The sequence below is a fragment of the Tachysurus fulvidraco genome, chromosome 25, assembly GCF_022655615.1.
Source record: "Tachysurus fulvidraco isolate hzauxx_2018 chromosome 25, HZAU_PFXX_2.0, whole genome shotgun sequence".
Taxonomy (NCBI): domain Eukaryota; kingdom Metazoa; phylum Chordata; class Actinopteri; order Siluriformes; family Bagridae; genus Tachysurus; species Tachysurus fulvidraco.
The window spans coordinates 9,783,387-9,806,287 of NC_062542.1; the positions used below are offsets into that span (position 1 = coordinate 9,783,387).

The window sequence follows — 22,901 nt, forward strand, 5'->3', positions numbered from 1 at the left end:
TATTGGCGGAGCATGCGGCTAGCCAGCTGTAATGCACATTTGATATGATCTCGCGGACCAAATATAATTGGCCCGCGGGCCTGAGTTTAACACCCCTGCTGTATGGGGTTGCCACAACGGATCATATGGTTTGCTATATTAGATTTGGTGCAGGTTTTACGCCGGATGCCCTTCTTGACACAACCCTCCCATTTTTTATCCGGGCTTTGGACTGGCACTGAGAATGAACTCTTCAGAGGCTGGTTTAGCTCCCTGCACTGGAATCGAACCCGCAGCGATGAGAGTGTGGAATCCTGCCAAGTGACCACCAGGGGGCCTAAAGAGGAATACTAAATATGGAAGAGAAAATAAGAGATTTCTTAAAATGAACTACAAGTTTACAGTTTGACATTTTTATTGCTGAATTTGCAAACATAAATAACTGTGAAAACAACTAAACCCATATTACATTCTCTGTTGGAATGTTGAATTTGGTACAAAAGTCTTCAGGCCACTCTGCAATATTTGCAGGTGTATGTCTCTTCAAGAGGCATTGTGGTCAGACTGTGAGACTGTGTGTGTGTTTGTGTGTGAGTGACAGAGAGTGAGACTATAAACATAACGCTTAAGCCATCACAAAACTTATATGGTCAATAACACCATATTTATTTATGGTCTTAAATAGTCACTACATATAGCGACAATTAACATACATTTTTACATTTCAACTATCAATCAAAATGATTTAGGCAAAATGTGAATGCTTACGTTGCCTTGTTTCGACTCTGTTAAGTGGACTTGATGCGAGGACTGAGTGTTTTGGATAAAATGTTGAGGCATCCAACTTGCACTGTTGTGGTACTCCAGTTCAAGTTTTCTATTAGTTTGAAATGATCACAAACTTTGGAAACTTTCTGCTGTTTTCTTTTGCCTAAATCTTCTAGTTGCCCGTTGTCACCCTGTTCCTTCATTTTTCATTTTGCAGCATCTGTGTTTACATCACATGTTCAGAGTTTAGTGGGTTGTGTGTCAGTAATAATGGTGAAAAGTGCTCCCTGTGTAGTTACAGTAAAATGACTAAAATAAGCTTCTTTTTGTATCACTTGAGATAATTCAGGAATCGTTTAGGCCCTAGTGTATTATATGGCCTGAAGGGTTTAATCTGATCTTTGAGAAAGGAAAGGGCTATGCTTAAGCATTAAAGTGCATTCATGGCATTGCATATTGTTGATGCTAAACCAGGGTTGTATATTGGCAGTAGCTTTCTATGTACTATCTTCTCATTGTCTGCTCCTTTTGCTTTTAGCCAATCATAATGGAGAAACAGCACTGGATATTGCCAGGCAGATGAGGATTGATCAGTCTGCAGAGGCAGTAAGTAAATAATGCTGTTAAAATGTTCAGTCAGTAGTTAGCAGCTACCTGTTGGCTTTTGTGGCCTAACGATAGACTAAATTGCTTAAACCCTGCTTTTACAGAATTGAATGAAAAAAGATTGATTATACTGTCAGAACTGTGTGGTCATGTAAATGAAAATAACTGTAAAATGCTATAAAGTGCCGAAGATAGTAGTAAAAAGCTGATGATGACAAACTGTTGAGTTCTTTCATTGATGTATATTTAAAGCAAGCTGCTGGTCAAAAATAAAGGTGAACGTAAAGACCAAAGACTGCCGCTAGATGGCAGCAGAGATTTAGACAGCAAAATAAATGCTGTTGGTGTTTTTGCCTTAGTTGATGCAAGCTGCAGAGGGAAAGTTTAATCCAAAGGTTCATGTTGAGTATGACTGGAATCTTAGACTGGAGGAAATGGATGAGAGTGATGATGATCTTGATGAAAAGGTTAGATATTTCACATTTCACCTTACTCTTATAATTTTCCATCCTGTGAAATTTGAAATTTTCTGTCTAAAAGCATGCACAGTTATGCTCATACATTTGGCTCACCTCTTCTCTTCCACAGCCAAGCCCAATTAAGAAGGACCGGAGACCACAGAGTTTCTGTCACTCATCCAGCCTGTCTCCACATGATAAGCTCTCCCTTCCGGGTTTTCCTGGGCAGCGAGATAAACCACGCCTTTCCTATGGCATGTTCACCAATCAGGTGTACAGTATTTCTACTGACTGTCCCTCCTCTCCTGTAGGTGATGCACCACCTCTGCCACCTAGGAATGCAGGAAAAGGTAAAGCAGTCTTTGTGTTTACAGGTCACTCACATTATGTAAACAGCAAGCACAAAACGTTGTACCCTTTTACAAGTGATCTTTGGCTGCCTACAGATGATGTATTTTGACTACATTCCCCTTTGCTGTATTTGGCCTGTGACCCATAAAACAATTAAAGTCTATTAGTATTATAAAGGATGCATACGTTTTTAGATGCATAGATGATGATCAAGTGTTTTCTGTGCAGAACTGTATTTATTTAGTAATTATTATTGAAATCCTACTATATTCTGTTAGTCACCTTTACAGAAAGCAAAAAAAAAGATAAAGGTGATAGAAAAATATTAACTAAATAATTTTTAAAAAAAAACCACCAATACATACAACTAAAACCTTGGATCAACTTTGAATTACAATTTCCATACATTGAGTAGTTCCATAAGTGAACTGATGGAGTAGAAACATAAAGGCATAAAATGAATAGTTAAGCATGTGCTGTATGTTGTTCTAAATTAATGGCCTTTAGCTGGTGATAGGTGGTTGATGTTGACCCAGTGATATATATTCAACAGCATCATTTAGTGAGTCTCAATTTTTTTAGGCACTTAGAATAGCTGTGTGTGAAAAATTGGGTTAGCCAGACTGAAGCATTTATTTGCATAAATGTGAATCAAAGTTTCCAAAACTTTTAATAATCTACTGGAAATTCTAATTTATATATAATAAATAAATTCTAATATACATACACACACACACACACACACACACACACACACACACACACACACACACACATATATATATATATATATATATATATATATATATATATATATATATATATATATATATATATATATATAAGTTGGCCGCATATTCACAGATTCGAGATTCCCGAATCAATAACTCCTGAGCTAAACGCTCTTGTCACACAAATAACACCTTTTTTTTTAATCGTGGTAATGTAGAGAGGCAGCTATAACCCAATTGTCCTCAAAATCAGCTTTCCTCCTTGGTGGATAAAATACACAAGTCTCTATGTGTGAACACCTAAGAGACAGATTCCAAGGGACCGTCTGCAAAGTGCAAAACCCGAAAAGCGAATACAATAAAAACAGTCAATAACTTCACTGTAATATACTGTACTGTTTTTTTTATATGAAAAATCATAAAAATTAAACAAAAAGACATTCCCCCAAATATGTGTTGTAGTATAACTATCAGGACATCAGTGATGTGAGCAGGTGACAGTACAGTGAAGTTATTGACTGTTTTTATAGTATTCGCTTTTAACAGACAACAGACACTGAATTTCTTCTGAATAAAATAAATAAAAAAGTGCAAACACAGCTTTGAGCAGCCTGAACTTAGGGCTTATATTTTAAGTAATGTAAAACATTCAGAATCTTTTGAATAAAATAAAAGTGCTTTTAATCTTTAAGAAAAAAATGAAACAAAAGACTTTTGAGCTGCCCGTTTTATAAACATTAACTACATTAATAACACAGGAACCTTGGGCAAAAGAACATTTCAAGTAAAATAGAACAGGGCAGAATTTAACTGAATAAAAGAAAAGTGCAGAGCTTTGAGCAGCTCCCTTTTTCCACCTCTCCTTACTCCCTTTCCATCTTCCGTTCCTAGTGAGAGAAGTGGGCATGTAACTTTCCTGCCAGCAGTTTGAATCTTAATTGTCCTGCCAGCATAATTAGGTGCATTACTGCCACCTTCTGCTCTGGAGTATGGAACAGAAACAATCTGTTTTTGGCTTGGATTTTGATGATGCTCCTGTCGTAATAACTAGATTAACTGCACATGAACGAAGGATTTATCTTTTTATTAATATCAAAGAGCTTATATAATCTTATAATATTAGATTATAATAAGGAGATGTTTTATATGATAATATTAGAATTTTAACGGGTCCGGGCAGACCTATCACTCGGTCCGGATCTGGAGCATGGTCCGCCATTTCGTGATGCCCGATATATATAAATATACAGGAAAATCGATTTAAATTGTAAATCAATTTTTTTGAAAAAATCGGGGATTTTCATTTTAGGCCATATCGCCCTATATGTGTGTGTATGTATATGTATGTGTGTATATATATATATATATATATAGTTTAAATGACTTATCCACAGAGAATGGTGGTCTCTATTAGAGCTGCCTCTAATAACAGATTGCACAGCATTAAAAGATGATGTTGCAGAGTCTGAAAATGACTTGTATACCACTGGAGTGTGTCCTATCTTTACACAGTCAGGTCAGTAAGTATTTGGACAGTGTTACTTTTTTTGACTCTATACATCACCTTGAATGGAACTGAACTGGAGCAATTTATGTGGTTGAAGGACAAACATTTAGCTTTAATTCTATGGGTTCTATCTGGGAATTATGGGTGTATATTTACATAGTCCATTATTTTCACAGACTCAGAAGTAAACAGACAATTGATTAATGAGTATTTCCTGCCAAGATGTGGCTTATTTTCTCATTATTTCAGAGATAAAAATTCAAAATATTTCATTTGCATTTTGTAGTGGTTCATGGGCAACTCTCTGTATGCAGTTTAAAGAGGTGACAATGTAAGTGAACCCATGCACTTCAGACAGATAGCAGAAACATTGAGTGGCCAAAAATCCAAAATTTGGTACAATCCTTAAAAGAAGGAACACATTGGTGAGTTCAGCAACACCAAAAGACCATGCAAGACGACAACAACAAGAGTATAGAGAAGGAAGGGAAAGGCTCATGATCCAATGCATTACCACATCATTTGTCAAACATACTGTAGGCAGTGTTATGGCATGGGCATGCATGGAACTGCTGGTGATTATTATTGATGTGGATGATGAATTCTGAAGTGTATAGTATACATTGTATAGTGTATATACTTACTCAGATTCAGTCAAAAGCTACAGAACTGTTAGAGCTCCTCTTCAAAGTACAGATGGATAATGACCCAAAACATACTGTTAAAGCAGCTCAAAAGCTTCTTAAAGAAAAGAAATGTAATGTTCTCATGATCACCTGATTCAGGCAAAGTATCTCAAGGAAGGAAACTCATTGCAGGCTTTAGATCATTTTTCTGCAGAGGCTTTGCCTCAAAGTATAGTATAAATCCTTCTATTTATAATTGTTTTTTGTCCAATTACTTTTTAGGGACTACATAAAGAAGTGTCCGTCACTTCCTAAAGGTTATTGCAGTGAAGTTGTTAAACCCTTTGAATTAAAGCTGAAAGTCTTCAATCCCATTTAACCCACACAGTTTTTAATACACTTCAGTCACATATTGTTTATGTAATTTGAAATCCATTGTGATGTTGATTATAGAGGCAAAATTGTGGAAATTTTCACTGTATAAAAGTTTTTTTTTTTAATTTAATGACTGATCTTTATCTTCATTTATATTCATTTGGTTAATGCATTAAAAAAAGGTCACAGCAGATTTTTGTGTGTAACTGAAAATACACAAACTATTTGATACTACTTGATAGCATAAACCTCAACTGATTAGTTTAAAATCATATAAATCTCAACTAAAATCTAAACTTTATAATATAGATTATGATAGTTGCTCTTAAGTGCACCTTTATACACACATGAGTTGGATGCTACTGCTTTTTTAAATGAAATGATTTAAGTTTTCTGTGTTTAGGATAGAAACTGCTGGTGTTCTAACATCCACACATTAAACGGGTTAGCCAAGGAAAACAGCAGCAGTTGATGACAAAACTGTGAAGTAAAAGACAAAAACAACAGTCAGTGTCTTCACCACAGTGCTAGTCCACAGGGCAGGGGTGAAGGTATTAGACTGCCCAAATTATTCTCAGACATTAACCCAATTAAGCAAGAATTTCACTAGAGACTGCAAATAACTAGCGATAGAACTATACAAAAAGTAGTAAGTGGCATCACTACTGAATGATTTAAAAGCTATGGTACAGTGGGCATAAACAAATAATACGGTGAGTCCTGATAATAGAGCACGGCTGCACCACACTTTGAGCAAAATGCACAAAATCTATAAAAACTCATCATCTGATGGCAGCTTTAAATGATCGGATATTTGATGTCATGTTAAATCCACTTGCATTTTATTATTTGTTTGTGCTTTACAGAAAGTATTAAGATGCTTTTGTGTTTAGTAACCTCTTATACTGAAAAATGAAGTGCTTGACGTAGGTTATTTATCTATGTTAAATAATTTACATACTGCCATATTGTGTCTAGACACAAAACAGGCAAATGTTCTTCTCAAGAAAACAATGGCTTTAGTCTGTAGAGAGAAGCAACAAGCAGAGTGAGAGGGAAGGAGGGCTAGAAGTGGGAGGAGATGAGAGGCAGTGAGAGTGGAGAAAAGACAGGAAAATAGAGAGATTCAGTCAGAGTAAACACAGTTTAGTATACACATCTTCAGCACATTTTATTTTAAGTGAAGTGAAACTATATAGTTAATGCATAATCAGGGCAGAGAATAGCCATTGTGCAACAAAGCAGTGTCAGTTTAAATGTTAAGGACTAGAACAGCAATATTTGGGGCATAAGAGGGTTTAGAAAAAAAAATGGGTAAAGATGTTTTGCAGTAATGTAATAGAATGCATAATTTATTTTTGTTTTATAATCTAATGTCCCTTTTTTTCTGACTTATTTGAGAATTGTGTTCATGCCTTTGCCTGTATGAATGACACCCTCTATGAAAAATCCTCTCTCTCTCTCTCTCTCTCTCTCTCTCTCTCTCTCTCTCTCTCTCTCTCTCTCTCTCTCTTTCTCTCTCTCACTCTCTTGCAGCTCCTTCTCTGGCCTTCCTCGGTTCTCATTCACACTATGCTACTGTGACTAGCACTCGGCCATACATCAGTGACTATCTGCCTTTCTTGCATTCTTGCTTTAATTTTTAATCCTGATAGGACCTGATTATATATGTCTAGTGAAATGACTTGGACTCTAAAGGCTAAATCTATTTACAGTGTGGGGAAGTGTTTGTTTACTTTTCTTCTAGTGCATATTTATTTTAAATCTTTTGACTTTGAACTTATATATAAGAACAAATATATGTATTTCAAAGCCTATACAAAATTGATTGGGGGGAAAGTATTTAGACCCCAGAAATGAACAGATTAAAAATTGCAAAACCGTGGCAATTACATCATTAAGACATCTTTGGTGAGAGGTAAATTGTTCTTTGCAGCTTTGTGGTTCAGTTGTGGTCCATTCCATTTGGCAAATATTTCCCAATGTTACAGTTGTCAGTTTTTCCCCAAAGTACATTGCAGTTTCAAAATCCTACATATATTTTCACTTCTAAGCTAGGCCATGCAAGACCTTCTGTTTTTCCATTCAGTTTTTGTCCCCAGAAAAAAATAATGCAATAACACATATCTGGCCATATATAGGTGAGTGGTAGGTCAGTGGTTTGATTACTGATTGAAGGTTCTGTGTTCAAATGCCAAGTTGCTACCACTGCTGGGCCCTTGAGCAAGGCCCTTAACCCCAAAGTGCTCAGTATAAGATGTAAGTCACTCTGGAGTTTGCTAAATGTAAATATAAGAGGCAAACAGCCTGTTATTCAGTGCCCTTACATTAAAGCTAGAATACTTCACTTTAACTAAAAACTAATAACTGATATTTACTAAATGTTTATGGACCTGACTGTCTGTGTATGTTAGTGCATGAAATTTGCCCATTCCCACTGTTCTAAACTTCCTCACTTCCACAAGAGTTCCCTGTGAAATGAGGTTTAAAATAGATGTGTGCACAGAAGGTATATTAAATAAGAAAAACACAGGTGTTCAAATACATATTTCCCCTCACTGTATATTGACTGACCATTGTCATTGTTAGTTACATAACATGATGCTGACACTAATAATGACATGAATCCACAAGTTTTGTTCCATATATCTTTCAATTGCAGTTAGAACTGCATGATCAGTTGCTACAGGAATGTTTCATCACAGCTTCGCCTGAGCCTTTGCTCAATTTTCCTGATCTTTGTCTGAGCTTTTCATTGGCTGCTGAAATACAGAAGTTCTAATTGTTTTCTATTGTGCACTAGTTAGCATACCTTGAGAAATATTGTTCTCAGTTTTAGAAAACCTTTCTTTCTAAATGTCACATGCTGTCTGTTTTATTGTGAAGATTTTTTCCAGCAATTTCTTGCTGATGCATTCTCTTAAGTTCACTCATATTTACGCTTCCCTCCGGCTTCCACTGTCTGTGATTCTAGAGTCATCCAGTTTCTTCCACCATCGCAGTTTCTTCAATCCTGACATCTCCTTCCTTCATTATATATATATATAAAGCTTTGTTCTTTAACATTTCTTTTAAATCTCCAACTTATCATGACATATTTCATGGTGGGTCAAGTTTAATATAAAAATCTTGCCCTCAGAAAACACAGTGAGCGCTGGTATAACATAAACATTAAAATAAATTCAAATTAGACATACACAATCCAAATATAGATATACAGTATTTGTGGAAAAATGTCTTATAATATGCATCTGTGATCTGCAGTGCATTATATCTATCTTTTTCCTTAGGGCACTGCTGTAAAATGATAATGGGCTTAACTTCAGGTAAATGTAGTAGTGAAGCGTCTGGATTGCTCTGACAGCATTAGTTCCTGTTATGATTTCTGTGTGTTACAAACTAATACATATTTCTTGCTTTAGTGAATATGATGAAAAATGTTTTATCTTTAATTTGCTGACCTTTCACAGTATTGCAGATGCATAATTACAGGAGCATCCTGAAATTATGAGGATGGATAGAAAAACTCAAGCTTTAGGATGTGAAACACTTAGCCTTTGATTTGGCTCTACATCAGCTTCTAAGTACACAAAAAACAATAAAACGGATAAAGCGCTAATCATCTTCCTATTCCTCTGTTAAGGTATGGGATGCTGATGTTTTAATAAGTCAGAGTCATAGTATGACTCCAGATCTTGATAAAAGTGTTTGACTTGGGACACCACAACAAAGGATTTGTTTGTCATAACCGAATTTACTCCCATAATTCACACAAAGTGCCATAGGGCATAGGCAAAATGTGGATAGAATTTAGCGTTGCAATTATCTACAGTTGCTAGATAGTGGCTAATGATTCATTAAATTTTATGTATACATTTATGGCACTTTTAAGAAAAGTTTTGAATTGTTTTTAAAATATAGATTCTCACAAACAAAAAGCTAAATCTAAAAATAATAAAGAAATGTGTAGTTTAAAACTATTTCTAAAGAGAAATCAATAGGCAGTGATGGCAAGGAAACACAAGGAGGTGACAAGAGGGAGAAACCTTGAGAGAAACCAAATCAAAAATAGGAAGCCATTTTGCAATTATAAATCATTTATTTTCTATAAGCTACAAGCACAGCTAAATGTATTAAAAGCCCCTTGTATCAGAGTGAAGTTATTAACTATTTTAGCAATTGTTATCTGAGGAATAACAGCTACAGTCAGGATCACTGGAACCTAAGGAGTAACTTTTGTTTGATGATTTTTGTTACTGAAATAATGATCATTCAGACAATTTAGGAATTAAATTGTTTGAGCACATAATCATTGTAAATTAGTTGATAACAGCTTTTCAAAGTATAATATTCAATAAGGTGGCATGATGTATAATCTTGAAACAGCCTGTTCTGTTTTATTCCTTCTAAAGTGACGTGACATACGGCTAAGTACGGTGACCCATACTCAGAATTTGTTCTCTGCATTTAACCCATCCAAAGTGCACACACACAGCAGTGAACACACACACACACCCGGAGCAGTGGGCAGCCATTTCTGCTGCAGCGCCTGGGGAGCAGTTGGGGGGTTTGGTGCCTTGCTCAAGGGCACCTCAGTCGTGGCCGGCCCGAGACTCGAACCCACAACCTTTTGGGTTAAGAATCAGACTCTCTAACCATTAGGCCACGACTGCCCCATTCCACTTATACCACCGCAATTTCAAAATGATGTTGTGTACATTTTTCTTTGTTAAATAACAGTGTTCTAAAAGCTTATTCTGAAATCATAATGATCTGATGCTCTTAATAAAGATCCTTTCAACACACTCAATAAAGACTGTATAGTCTTTAGTTGTGGCAGGGAAATGAATCATAATTGCACATAATGGTATAAGCCATAAGGAGGTAGATTCCTTTTTAAGTCAGGTTCCTTTCTTCTTCCTCTTGTCATCTCAAGAAGACGCATTGCGTACCTGCTAAATAAATTCCATTCCATTTATTTGTATAGCGCTTTTAACAATTTACATTGTCTCGAAGCAGCTTTACAGATGTGTAGACATTAAGTTTGAGTAAGTTACTATATATCTCTTAACATCTATCCCTATAAATGTCTCCATAAAATTAATAAAACTTAGTCAAATCATGCTTTGTTAAATAACACTATTTTAAACTAGTTTTAATTAACCATATATTGTGTAGAATGTTAATTAAAACTTATCAGAATGAGTGTGTTAACAGAAATCTATTATTTGTATTGTAGTTGTAGAACTACAGAATTGGTGATACAGAAAATTATTCAGCATCTTCTAAACAATGATATATGAGGATTCTTTAACACCACTCTGTGTTTGTGCAATGTATCTGATTCCTACTGACATGAAATGTTTGATTCTGTTAAAGGCTAAATCTAAACAACAATCAATATAAAGAATATAAATTCTGCAAATATTAATATGTGCATATCAAAACAGGAATGGGGAAATCATGGTCTAATGCACCAGATTCAATAAAAAAATGATTTAGTGTTCAGTTAGCTAGCTTTAGGTAAACAAATTTAAGCTAAAACAAACTGCTAAACAAAATTAAATGCAACATTAAATGTTAAATGAATTATTTACAATACAATTAATTCTGCAGGTGAACTTGACCACAGCTTTTGTTTTCCCCCTTGACCATTTCCTCATTCTGTTCTCTTTCCTCCCTCATTTTCTTCCTTCTATTTATCTGAACAGTAAAATATATCCGTCATTGCTGATCCCCATGATCTCATTGCATCATGTTTTGATTTAGTATTTTTGGATTTCTGTTTGTGTTTGTTTACCCTTTTTCTAGCCCTGCCATCGTCGTCATCCTCCCCTCTCTCCCCTGGCTTCCAGATCCCTGCTAACAGCAGCTCCATGCTATCCAAGAAGAGACCCCCGCCTCCTCCTCCTGGCCACAAACGCACGCTGTCAGACCCCCCTACCCCACTCTCATATTCATCTGTGTGTAAAGGTGTGCTCTTGTGGGTCTATGCAAATCACTCAGGTCTAAAACCAATCTTCATTTATCCTGCCTGGCTTAACAAGTCAGGTAGATGGTCATGAGTTTAATCCAAGGTGACAATGTGAGGGGTTTATTTAACATCTAATATTAACATCTGAATCCCCCATCATCATACCAGGAAACTTTTCTTATAACTCAATATGACTATGATGAGAAATGTCTCATGTTGAGAACTTGCTGATTTCAGTTTTAGATTATTTATTGCTGTGTTTCTTACTTATTGAAAATTAAAAAGATCAGACATTTATGTATGAATTGAAATATGCAATTTTCATTTTGTGACAGTTTGTTGCTTTGTTTAGCATTATTCTACTAATTGCAGTTAGAAATTAATTTTATGGTAACAGTAAATTGACATTCTTATTCAAATACATCTTGAACTAGCTTCCTGTACAGTAGCTCTCCTTTTCTTTACATGTACAAGAAATTTCAGCTTTCTGACATTGTTTTCTACTCCCCTGTGGTAGTTTCCCATCAGCTATTGAATTATTACACGTCTCTTTTAAGTCAGGTTTCATTACAAACAGTGCTGGAGGCTATAACTGGAGCCTACAGTATATTAACTATAACTGAGTTAATAATTGAAATCAGAATCAGAAAGATTTAGAAGAATTCAGAAAGGTCTTTATTGCCAAGTATGTTTTCACATACTTGGCTCCACGGTGTAAACAGAATGGCAATGATAAGAAATGAACACATATATAATAGACAATTGTATGTACAGTGGAAAAAAAAGAATGTGCTAATTCAAATATAACTGCAAATTGAAGTATAGTTGTGCAAATATAAATGAGTATGTGTAAACAATGTAAGAATAGGGTTTGTTCTGTGTATATTAGGTGTTCATCAGATGTATGTTAAGTGTTCATCAGATGGATTGCCTGAAGGAAGAAACTGTTCCTATATCTGGTTGTTTTGGTGCTCAGGGCTCTGTAGCGTCGGCCAGATGGCAACTGTTCAAAGAGTGAGTGTGCTGGATGTGACGGGCCCAGAGTGATTTTCTTTGCCCTTTTGCTCACTCTGGAGATGTACAGGTCTTGGAAAGTGGGGAGAGTTGTGCCAATGATTCGCTCAGCAGTCCGGACTACCCTCTGTAGTCTTCTGAGGTCGTATTGGGTAGCTGAGCTGAACCAAACAGCCACTGAGGTGCAGAGGATGGATTCAATGATAGCAGTGTAGAACTGTTTCAGCAGATCCTGTGACTGGTTGAACTTCCTCAGCTGGTGAAGGAAGTACAACCTCTGCTGAGCCTTTTTCACAATGGAGTCAATGTGAATGTCCCACTTCAGGTCCTGGGAGATTGTGGTTCCCAGGAATCTGAATGACTCCACTGCTGTAACAATGCTGTCCATTATGGTGAGTGGGGTGAGAGCAGGGCCGTTTCTCAAGAAGTCCACGATCATCTCCACTGTCTTGAGCGTGTTCAGCTCCAGGTAGCCGCTCAACCTCCAGTCTGTAAGCAGACTCGTCACCGTCCTGGATGAGGTGGTGTCGTCTGCAAACTTCAGGAGCTTGACAGAGGGGTCATTAGAGGTGCAGTCATTCGTGTACAGGGAGAAGAACAGTGGGGAGAGAACACAGCCCTTGGGGGCACCAGTGCTGATGGTGCGGGTGCTAGATTTGAGTTTTCCCAGTCGCACTAGCTGATGCCTGTCTGTGAGAAAGCTGGTGATCCACTGACAGACAGAGGAGGGCACAGAGAGCTGGGTTAATTTGGGCTGTAGGAGTGATGGGATGATGGTGTTGAAAGCAGAGCTGAAGTCCACAAACAGGATCCTCACATAAGTCCCTGGTCTGTCCAGATGCTGCAGAACATAATGCAGTCCCATACTGACCGCATCATTCACAGACCTGTTTGCTCTGTAGGCAAACTGCAGAGAGTCCAGTACGGGTCCAGTAATGTCCTTCAGATAAGCCAGAACCAGTATTTCAAATGATTCCATGACCACAGATGTTAGAGCCACAGGTCTGTAGTCAATTTTGGGTTTCTTTGGGACAGGGATGATGGTGGAGCTTTTGAAGCATGAGGGTACTTCAGACAGCTACAGTGACTTGTTGAATATCTGTGTAAAGATGGGGGCCAGTTGATCAGCACAGGTTTTCAGACAGGCTGGTGAAACACTGTCTGGGCCTGGAGACATTCTTCTTTTGTTCTTCTTGAAGACCTGACACACACCATCTTCACTGAACTGAATTTTAGGTGTTTTGGAGTCGGGGGTTACAGGAGGTGAGAATTAAGCTTTTTCAAACCTACAGTAGAACTCGTTCAGGTCGTCTGCCAGTTGTTGATTCACCACAGTGCTGGGGGATGGTGTCGTGTAGGTGATGGCTTTCAGACCGTTCCACACTGAAGCTGAGTCGTTGGAGGAAAACTGAGCCCGTAGCTTTTCAGAATAATTTCTCTTTGTCACTCTGATCTCCTTTTCCAGTGTGTATTTGGCCTGTTTGTACAAGACTCTATCCCCATTCCTGTGAACATCCACTTTGGCCTGACGGAGTTTTGCAGTGAACCATGGTTTATCATTGTTGTAAGTTAAGTGAGTCCTGGTAGGAATACACAAATCCTCACAGAAACTAATACAGTATATGATGTTAGTCTCTGTGAGCTCGTCCAGGTCGGTGGCAGCATCTTCAAAAACAGACCAGTCAGTGAGAGAGAAACAGGCTTGTAAATCCTGCTCCGCTTCCTTAGTCCATCTTTTTACAGTCCTTAATACAGGTTTAGCTGTTTTTAGTTTCTGCCTGTAGGTCGGTATCAGATGAACTGTCTGTATTTAGGCAATTCACGTGAAAGAATCACTTTATTAAAGTCCCCAAGAATTATTAATACAGAGTCCGGATGTTTTTGCTCACTCTCTGTGATCAGATCAGCGAGTGTCTGTAGGGCTGAGCTCATGTGTGCTTGCGGTGGAATGTAAACACTCACCAGAATGAACGAGCAAAGTTCCCACGGCGAATAGAACGGTTTGCAGTTAATGAAGAGCGTTTCGAGATCTGGACAGCACATCATCTTTAACTCAGTTACATCAGAACACCACCTTTCATTGATGTAAAAACCCCGTTGATTCTTCGTCGCGGTCTGCTCTAAAGAGCTGAAAGCCCAGCAGACTTAATGCGCTGTCCGGAATGGTGTCGTTCAGCCAGGTTTCCATGAAGCAGAGAGCAGCAGAGTTCGAAAAATCCTTATTTTTCCGGGTGAGCAGAAGGAGTTCGTCCGTGTTGTTGGGTAGAGAGCAGAGATTCGCCAGGTGGATGCTTAGCAGCGGTTTTCCCCTTCTGCGAGAGCATCAGAGAGCATATAGATTTGGCTTAGATTAACCATAAATGAGGAATGGGACCCTGATTAATTCATTCAGTTGTTATTCATGACCTTGTTCATATCCCTTTGGTTAATGATGGTGTTTGTTTTATGTTTGTGATATAACTGTTTTTTCACTTTGTTTCTTCTTTGCTTACGATACTTGAGCGTATGTATCAGCTACACAGAGTACTTTGTCTGGAAACAACAAAGACACAAATGATCGCATTTGTAGATAGAAATGTGCACATGTACACATAGCTGGACTGTTCCTTAAAAGATTAGCAACTTTTCCAAAACACAATGCTGCTAATGGAAGGCTCAGACTACCAATCCTGACCTCTTGTTTTCTTCTGAACTCGTTGTCTTTCTCCCACTTTGCATGTTTATGAGGATTTTCTGTAACTGCAAAGGCCAGGCATGGTCATAGTCTTTATTTCGTAGAAAATACAGTTTATTTAAAACTTCTCTATACCCCTGTTAAAATTGTAGGGTTTTGTGATGTAAAAAATGAAACCAAGATAAGTGTTGGATTTTTTCCCACCTTGAATCTGCATTCCTTTCTGAAAGTATTGGAATGACAAAGCCATTTATTTTGTTTTTGCTACATCCTGAAGACATTTGACTTTGAAATCAAAATGAATGAGCTGATGGATCAGATTTTCAGCTTTTATTTGCTGATTTTTAGATATGACATTTAGAAGCAGCCCCCGCATGCTGCCACAACCATGCTTCACTACAGGTTCTTAACTAATAAGATTTCTGGATGTTATGTGACTGTGCTGCAAAATGTTCTTCATTTTCTACAAAGTCCTTTTTACGGACTGTAGCATCTGCAGTCTGATGAAACCAACATATCAAGAAAATCCTATAGAAATAGCTGAACAGAATTTCTTCAACAATGACAGAATGATGATTTTTGCTCATACTTTTGAACAAGAGTTTGAATGTGATTGGTTACTTCTAATTTACAGTCACATGGCCCATTATAAAAGGGTCTGCACACTTATGCAGCTAGATTATTTTAGCTTTTCTTTTTTCTTTATAATCTCTAAAACTTTTCTTATACCCATAATCATTTTCACTTGAGTTTTGTTAATTGCTATAACATTAATGGTGGAAAACTATCTAACATTATTTATCTTGGTTTATTTTTTTTATATTGCAACACCCTGTTATTTTTTCTATGTTATATGTGTATATAGCTTAATTTGGAAAATTATAGTTGATCATGTCTCTTGGACCACTGAGCATTGCCTGGTTTATGCGATTTCTGCACTGAATTATATTTCTGCAATTGCGTATCTGCGAGCACATCGGAGCATCTTGAAATGATATTTGCACATTGTGAAATCTTCATATTGGCACATAATGTAAGTGTGTGCACTAGAGGGCATGTTACATGAACCATCAGAATTTAACGCAAAATGTTTCAGTGAAAAATAGTCACATAGGGTTCAGCTTTTATTGATTTGGTATGTTTTACATTACAGTCCATTAGAAGACAGTATAATGACAGATTACAGTATTGCACTTTATACTCAAATGAGGTTTTATCAACTTTTTCCATGTGCAAGTTATCCATGTAACTAAGTCAATATTGCATTTGCCTCATAATGATTTAAAATATATTAAGATCTGAAACAGTTATTTACACAACCTTTTATTATTGTTTAGTGTCCCAAACATATCTGTGTAGAATACACTTGCAAATATGAAATTAATCAAAGAAAAAACATATGCATGGCTGCTATTCTTCCATTTAAACGATGATTCAAATTATTATCCATAGTTCTTGTCCAATATAGATAGATACTTTTTTCATTCAGATTGCCCTGGATTCCACTAAAGAGTATTTTATTGATTAGTTATTTTTATTGTAATTAAATTTGGACTTTAGTTGAAATATCATGCCCACATTTTGTTAGCTTGCTGCTAGTTAACTTCTTTCTCCATAGACCATAATCTGAACTCATAAACATAGATTTGATGTACAAAAAATGTTAGCCAAGTAAAGTAATAATAACAACAACAACAAAAAACTGTATCCTATCTCATTGTTTTTTTAATCAAATTAAATCTGCAACCTCCTCTCCTGTCAGTGTCACTGATCTGTAGGCTGGTTGACATACAGAACCAAATCTATAGTTAGATTTTTAGAGCGTCCCTGTGTCTTCTCCATGTGATAAAATATGCAGATACGCATCAACACAGAAATATAAACCAATCTGTTGTGCATTTGCTTGAGTGGCAGAAATGTAATGTGTGTAAAATGATTTATTATTATTATTATTATTATTATTATTATTATTATTATTATTATTATTATTATTATTATTATTATGTTGATATGTATCCCATACTTTCAGGAACTGACTCCACACCTCCTTCAATCAATAAAATGTCACCTATAACAAACCGATTTGAAGGCATACAACAACAACAAAGGTAAATAGATTATATAACTGGTTTAAGGCCTCAATTAGAATGTTTTGTGTTGAATTATTTATCTTTTTCCAGGTTTACATCAATAATACAGTTCAAGTTCAAAGACATGTCATTTTTGCTGCAATCTTTTTAAAATTAAAATCGCATCTTTAAATATATTGGACTTTTAGCTGCAGTTTTAAGCTTGTATTATTTTGTTTTTCTCTATTTTACTCTAGCTTCCTATGAAACCACTCAAACAGCTGAACTGTTAAGGCCTTTGTGGTGCAGGTGAACCATTAGCATGGTTCATTTGCATTGGAAAGGTCACACAATACAGTAAAGATGTATAGGTCGAAAGTAACTTTGTCACCAGCCTTTAGACGTGCAAAGCAAAGCTATGTGGACAGGTGGAAACATGGTTCCATATAGAGATCTTTACAAGCATTTCAAATTGGCTTTCTTAGCAAAGAATACATTTAAGGTTTTAGTCCTGATCACAGTGCACATAGTAATTTTATTTCAGGTGTACATAAATACCTTCCAATGGCTTTGATCAGCAGACATATTCGTGTGTCAGAGATTAGTTCTGTAAAGAATCGGCTCTTAAACTGTAATAAGAGAGAAGTCATCCAATTGCTTTTTAAATATTTTGTATCAGTCTGTCAGTTGGATTGTTTTAATTGTTTCTCAGCACAGCATCGAGTACCACTAAAGCTACACTTGGGCCAAGGGTCCTTCCCACACTACCTCAGAAGTGTAAGTTTTATCTTGTTTGATTGGAAGATTTCAAGCCAAGGAACATGGCACTTTTCATAGCTATATTTGCTGAAAACTGATGCTTGTTGGTTGTGTCCTTAGTTGTCCTGCGTAAAACAGAAACAATTCACTATCCATCAGTGGACAAACCCAGCCAGCCTCCAGAGCAAGTGCTGTTCCAGAAGTCTCCTCCAGGGTCAGACACACCACAGAAAGTCAATTTATTGGATAAATCCCAGCAAGGGGACCTCCAACCTAAACCTCAGATTTCAGAAGTACCACCTAAACCTGGAGAACTTCCCCCAAAACCACAACACTTTGACCTGCCCCCCAAACCACAGTTGGGAGACCTACCACCCAAACCTCAACTCAAAGACCTCCCACCCAAACCACTCTTTTCTGACCTCTCTAATTCCAAACATGTAGTCACTGAATCTGCACTCAAGCCTCCTGAAGAGGTGCCTGAGACTAATCAACAAGCTGAACCATTACCTCAGCTCACTCACTCCACTGAAGACACCAACGGGAGCCTGGCATCCGGCCCAGAAACTCCCGTACCGCTTCCGAGGAAAATCAGTACAGTGAGTTAGTGAAGATTTTCAATAATTACTTTTCTGTGTCATGGTGGCTGGTGATTTAATAATTCAGCTTTAAAGAACTGTTAAACTCTTTGGAAAGGTTTGTGTAACATCAAGTGGTGTATCACAAATATTTTTGCTTGTCATTCTTCATGAAGAATGTCAGGCTGATAAGGTGTATCATTTGAATGTAGGGGAAGATTAAACTGCGGCGAGTGAAGACCATCTATGACTGTCAGGCAGATAATGATGACGAGCTCACATTTGTAGAAGGCGAGGTCATTGTGGTAACAGGGGAGGAGGATCCAGAGTGGTGGGTGAGTAGAAAGTCTTAAATTATAAATGTCTTTTTGGCAAATCCACATAACCATGTTCCAAAATCTTGTAAAAAACTTAATAGTGGACGTTTTATAATAGCATTGGAGGGACTAAATCTATAATGTGATATCTATTTTGTTTTTGTGTCATTTTTTCCCCTCAGATTGGACATATAGAAGGTCAGCCAGAGAGAAAAGGTGTTTTCCCTATGTCCTTTGTCCATATCCTGTCTGACTGACACACAGCCATCCCACCTTGCTCTTCTCTTATAAAGAGAAACCTGTAAATAGCTGTTGGAACCTCCACAGGACTTTTAAAACAAGAAAACGAGCACCACAAAAACTGAAACCTCTTATTAACTTCTTCCCCAACACAGAGGTGCAGTGTGAATGAATATCTAGCTTCACCAGTGTTTCCGTTCCTGTTCAGCACAGCTGAAACCTAGTATTTAGCCAACATCCTTCACTTCAGCTGTTTTCAAGTGCTTTTGTATATGATGACTGTACATAGTGATGTTGGCTGCACACAAATACAGTATACACAGGAGTTATTGTGTGTAAATATGCAAACCTGTTAGTGTGGCAAGAAAGTAAAATGTTGTATACCTGTATTTTACCTGGCAGCACTCCATACAAGGAGTGCAGTGAATTGTAAAGTATTAATGCAAATTGATAAATGCTGGTATTGTATCAAATGGCACAATGATGGGATGACCATTGACAGTATTCCTGCTTGTTTTTACCTCTACATTTAACATACCACTATAGCCCATCCAGTGATAATTCACATCTTGTGTCATGAACCTGAGATGTACACACCTACTGAGATTAAATCTCATCAGGCCTTGTTCTATTCAGCAGCCACTGTTGATCTGTACCTCACCCTTCATGAAATTCACTTTCTTCTCCCCTTTAAGAAAACACTGGTCATTGTCCCATAATCTGGTCACTCCAATACAGTGATTAAGGTGGCTGATACGTTTAGCATTTTGACATCACAGAAGTGATGCTTGGAAGAATTAAACCTTATGGCATTAGCCAGAGAACAAAGCACCATTGTGGATAATTGAGTACGACCTTGAGCAATTTGCTACCATGTCAGACTGTTAAAGCAGGTCACTCAGGTTATTTCAAATGAAAGACAGTAAAACTACTTGCCACTTGATTCTCTAATGAGTAAATGTTAATTGTAATGTTTAAAAGACAATAAAATTAAGCCTTTGAGCTGAAAGGAAATAAATGCTGTCAGCATGTCACTAGTACAAGATGGAACCTCTGATAAAGGCAGTATTATGAATCACCTTTGTTTTTTGCCAATACCATACATAAGCATTATCCTGTGCTATAGGTCATGGGATCCATGGAAGGGAAAAAGGGCAGAACGGCTAGTCCTACCCAGGCTTTATAAATAAAAATCCAACACAGAATTGCACAAGACAAAATCAAATTTATTTTGCAGTCTAGAAATAACTGGTACAGAGTCTCCATTTACTTACAGCATAAACATTGGCATTCAACTAAAAGCAGCAGTTTAACTTGCAAGTCAACATAACTTGAACAATAAAAAGCAAACTCAAATTCAACCTCTTAAGGTTTATATACCAGACTGCTGGTAAACAAAGGATTGTAATAAAAGGGCTAAATGATCAACTCATTTTAATACTTGAACTTTTTGTGCAGTCCTTCTCACTTGATTCACCTTCTCCACTGACTTAATCACCCCAACAGCAACAGTCTGCTTCAGGTCTCTTGCAGCAAACCGCCCTAAAAGGAATGGTAATTTTAGTAGCATGCTAATTTTCAATTAAGAAATAAGCAAGTTATCAACTCTTCTGGAACCCTACTGCAAAAGTGATCAGGCATGTTACATCCAGGTTAACAGATTTACAAGATCTTACCTAAAGGTGGATAGCTGAAGAAGCTCTCTACACAGAGTGGTTTGATCGGAACAAATTTGACTGTGGCAGCATCTCCAGAGACCAAGAAATGAGGCAGGTCTTCCAGTTTCTTCCCTGTGCGACGATCAAGCTTCTCCTGCAACTCTGTAAAGCTACATGTGACATGGGTGGTATGGCAGTCCAGCACAGGAGAGTAACCACTTTTGATTTTACCAGGGTGATTAAGAATAATAACCTGGGGGGGGGTGGAATGAGAATGAGACATTAGTAATGAACCGTTTATGCCCTTTCCAAAGGATTGGGAGAGACTTTAGAACTATGCTTAAGGTTAGGAGCAAGGACTGTAGAATGGTCAAAGTCAAGGCTGAATCAGTTCAATTTACTGTAACAGATTTAGACCTTATTGGCAAGATCAGTGTACATATTCTACCTGAGCAATAAAGCTGTTCACATCAGATGGTGGGTCTTGCTGGGCATTACCAGCTACATCGCCACGTCGCAAGTTCTTGACTGCAACATTCTTAATGTTGAAGCCCACATTGTGCCCAGGCAGAGCTGTCTGCAGCCCCTGGTGATGCATCTCAATGGATTTAACCTCTGCAGTCAGCTTAGCTGGTGAGAAGGTCAAAACCATCCCAGGCTTCAGAATCCCAGTTTCAATTTTGCCCACAGGAACTGTGCCAACACCTAGTCAAAAGAGCAAGGGTGAACAAACCAGAAACCTTAAGCTCACTGAAACTATTCCAAAATGAATATTTACTGCAAGGATTAATTTAGATCATAAGCACAACCTCCGATTTTATATACATCCTGAAGTGGTAGACGAAGAGGTTTGCTGGCAGTGCGTACTGGCGGGTACAAGGAATCAAGCACTTCCAACAGAGTCTTGCCACTTGAAAAGCCATCTTTTCTCTTGATCTTCCATCCCTTAAACCAAGACATCTAGCAAAAAGTGTTTAATGTAACCCTTACACAATAGCAACATGTATGAACCTAGAATTTTTACATAGAATATTGGCTTACCTTCTGTGACGGTGCAAGCATGTTGTCACCACACCAACCAGATAGGGGAACAAAAGGCACCGCAGCTGGGTCAAATCCAATCTTCTTGATAAAAACGGTTACATTTTTTACTACTTCCTCATAACGTTTCTGGCTGAAAGGAGGCTCAGTGAGGTCCATTTTGTTAACACATACAACAAGCTGCTTGACGCCTAGGGTGTAGGCCAGCAAGACATGCTCCCTTGTCTGACCATTACGGGATATGCCAGCCTCAAACTCACCCTTTGCAGCAGATACAACCAGCAGAGCAGCATCAGCCTGCAGATGAATTAAAAACAAAAATCACAAATCTATAAAAAGGAAAAATGTCTGCATCCTGAAACATTCTTAAAATTAACAGCAACCATTACCTGTGAAGTTCCTGTAATCATGTTCTTAATAAAGTCCCGGTGACCAGGTGCATCAATTATTGTGAACACATACTTCTGAGTGTTGAACTTCAGCAAGGAAATGTCAATGGTGATGCCACGCTCTCGTTCTGCCTTAAGCTTGTCAAGAACCCAGGCATACTTGAAGGAACCTTTCCCCATCTGGAAAAATCATTGAAAGTCAACTTGAGGAGAATAATAATAATTTTGTTATCTCACACACACACACACACACACACACCAACCTGGGCTGCAGCCGTCTCATATTTCTCCAGGGTTCTTGGATCAACACCACCACACTTATACACAAGATGACCAGTGGTGGTTGACTTTCCACTGTCAACATGACCTATGATAACAAGGTTGATGTGAATCTTTTCTTTTGCCATATCAGCGTTTATTCAGCTCGTAGCACCAAAAAAAAAGCCAACAGCAGGTTAAACCGTTAAGTTCGGCGAGCGTTTACATAAAAAAAAACCACCACACTTTTTAGTTGAAATAGCCCCCGCACTTTAAATAAATAGAGCACTATAATGCGCTTCAGGTGCGCTCACAATCACAAACACACGCCCATCTGCTTCACTGCGCTCTCCAATTACGCACCAGGCTGCGTTTCCAAGGCAGGTTCCCTTGGTTTTGAGAACCATTTAACCTAAACATGAGTGTTTACAATCCTGAAACACCTGATTAACTGATCAGTCAGTTCATTTAATGTGTGTCAGTTAAAGGAACATGATCACGAACACTCAGGGCCACAACAAATAATACA

At 37.6% G+C, this 22,901-nt stretch overlaps 2 protein-coding genes across 7 annotated transcripts in view; one reads left to right on the top strand and one right to left on the bottom strand.

Moving 5' to 3' along the window:
* The window catches only part of asap1b (ArfGAP with SH3 domain, ankyrin repeat and PH domain 1b), a 74,635-nt gene extending 55,105 nt beyond the window's left edge, over positions 1-19,530 (top strand). For 3 of the 6 annotated variants that reach the window (XM_027172975.2, XM_027173001.2, XM_047808801.1), the window contains 9 exons: positions 1,286-1,353; positions 1,713-1,820; positions 1,942-2,161; positions 11,213-11,374; positions 17,093-17,171; positions 17,845-17,909; positions 18,012-18,490; positions 18,682-18,804; positions 18,969-19,530. In XM_027172975.2, coding sequence (XP_027028776.1) covers positions 1,286-1,353; positions 1,713-1,820; positions 1,942-2,161; positions 11,213-11,374; positions 17,093-17,171; positions 17,845-17,909; positions 18,012-18,490; positions 18,682-18,804; positions 18,969-19,043 — 1,379 coding nt within the window. In that variant the 3' untranslated portion in view covers positions 19,044-19,530. Of the gene's footprint in view, positions 1-1,285; positions 1,354-1,712; positions 1,821-1,941; positions 2,162-6,937; positions 7,007-11,212; positions 11,375-17,092; positions 17,172-17,844; positions 17,910-18,011; positions 18,491-18,681; positions 18,805-18,968 lie in introns of all 6 variants that reach the window. The other 3 variants (XM_047808802.1, XM_047808803.1, XM_027173010.2) reach the window with 2 other exon arrangements.
* Positions 19,531-20,231: 701 nt separating this feature from the next.
* On the bottom strand, positions 20,232-22,640 carry si:dkey-37o8.1 (Elongation factor 1-alpha-like). The gene is made up of 7 exons (XM_027173090.2): positions 22,378-22,640; positions 22,115-22,294; positions 21,726-22,022; positions 21,494-21,644; positions 21,133-21,389; positions 20,703-20,937; positions 20,232-20,568 (listed from the first exon to the last, which is right to left on the bottom strand). The coding sequence occupies exons 1-7, from the start codon at positions 22,519-22,521 to the stop codon at positions 20,456-20,458; spliced, it is 1,377 nt and encodes a 458-aa protein (XP_027028891.1). The 5' UTR covers positions 22,522-22,640; the 3' UTR covers positions 20,232-20,455.
* Between the last annotated feature and the right edge of the window lie 261 nt (positions 22,641-22,901).

What these genes read in the sequence shown, in the direction of transcription:
- si:dkey-37o8.1 (XM_027173090.2), bottom strand. Translation starts at nt 22,521, where the DNA reads ATGGCAAAAGAAAAGATTCACATCAACCTTGTTATCATAGGTCATGTT. An exon ending in TGCTTGCACCGTCACAGAAG is followed by an intron (nt 21,645 to 21,725) that starts GTAAGCCAATAT and finishes ACTTTTTGCTAG; the next exon opens with ATGTCTTGGTTTAAGGGATG. An exon ending in GGATGTATATAAAATCGGAG is followed by an intron (nt 21,390 to 21,493) that starts GTTGTGCTTATG and finishes TCTTTTGACTAG; the next exon opens with GTGTTGGCACAGTTCCTGTG.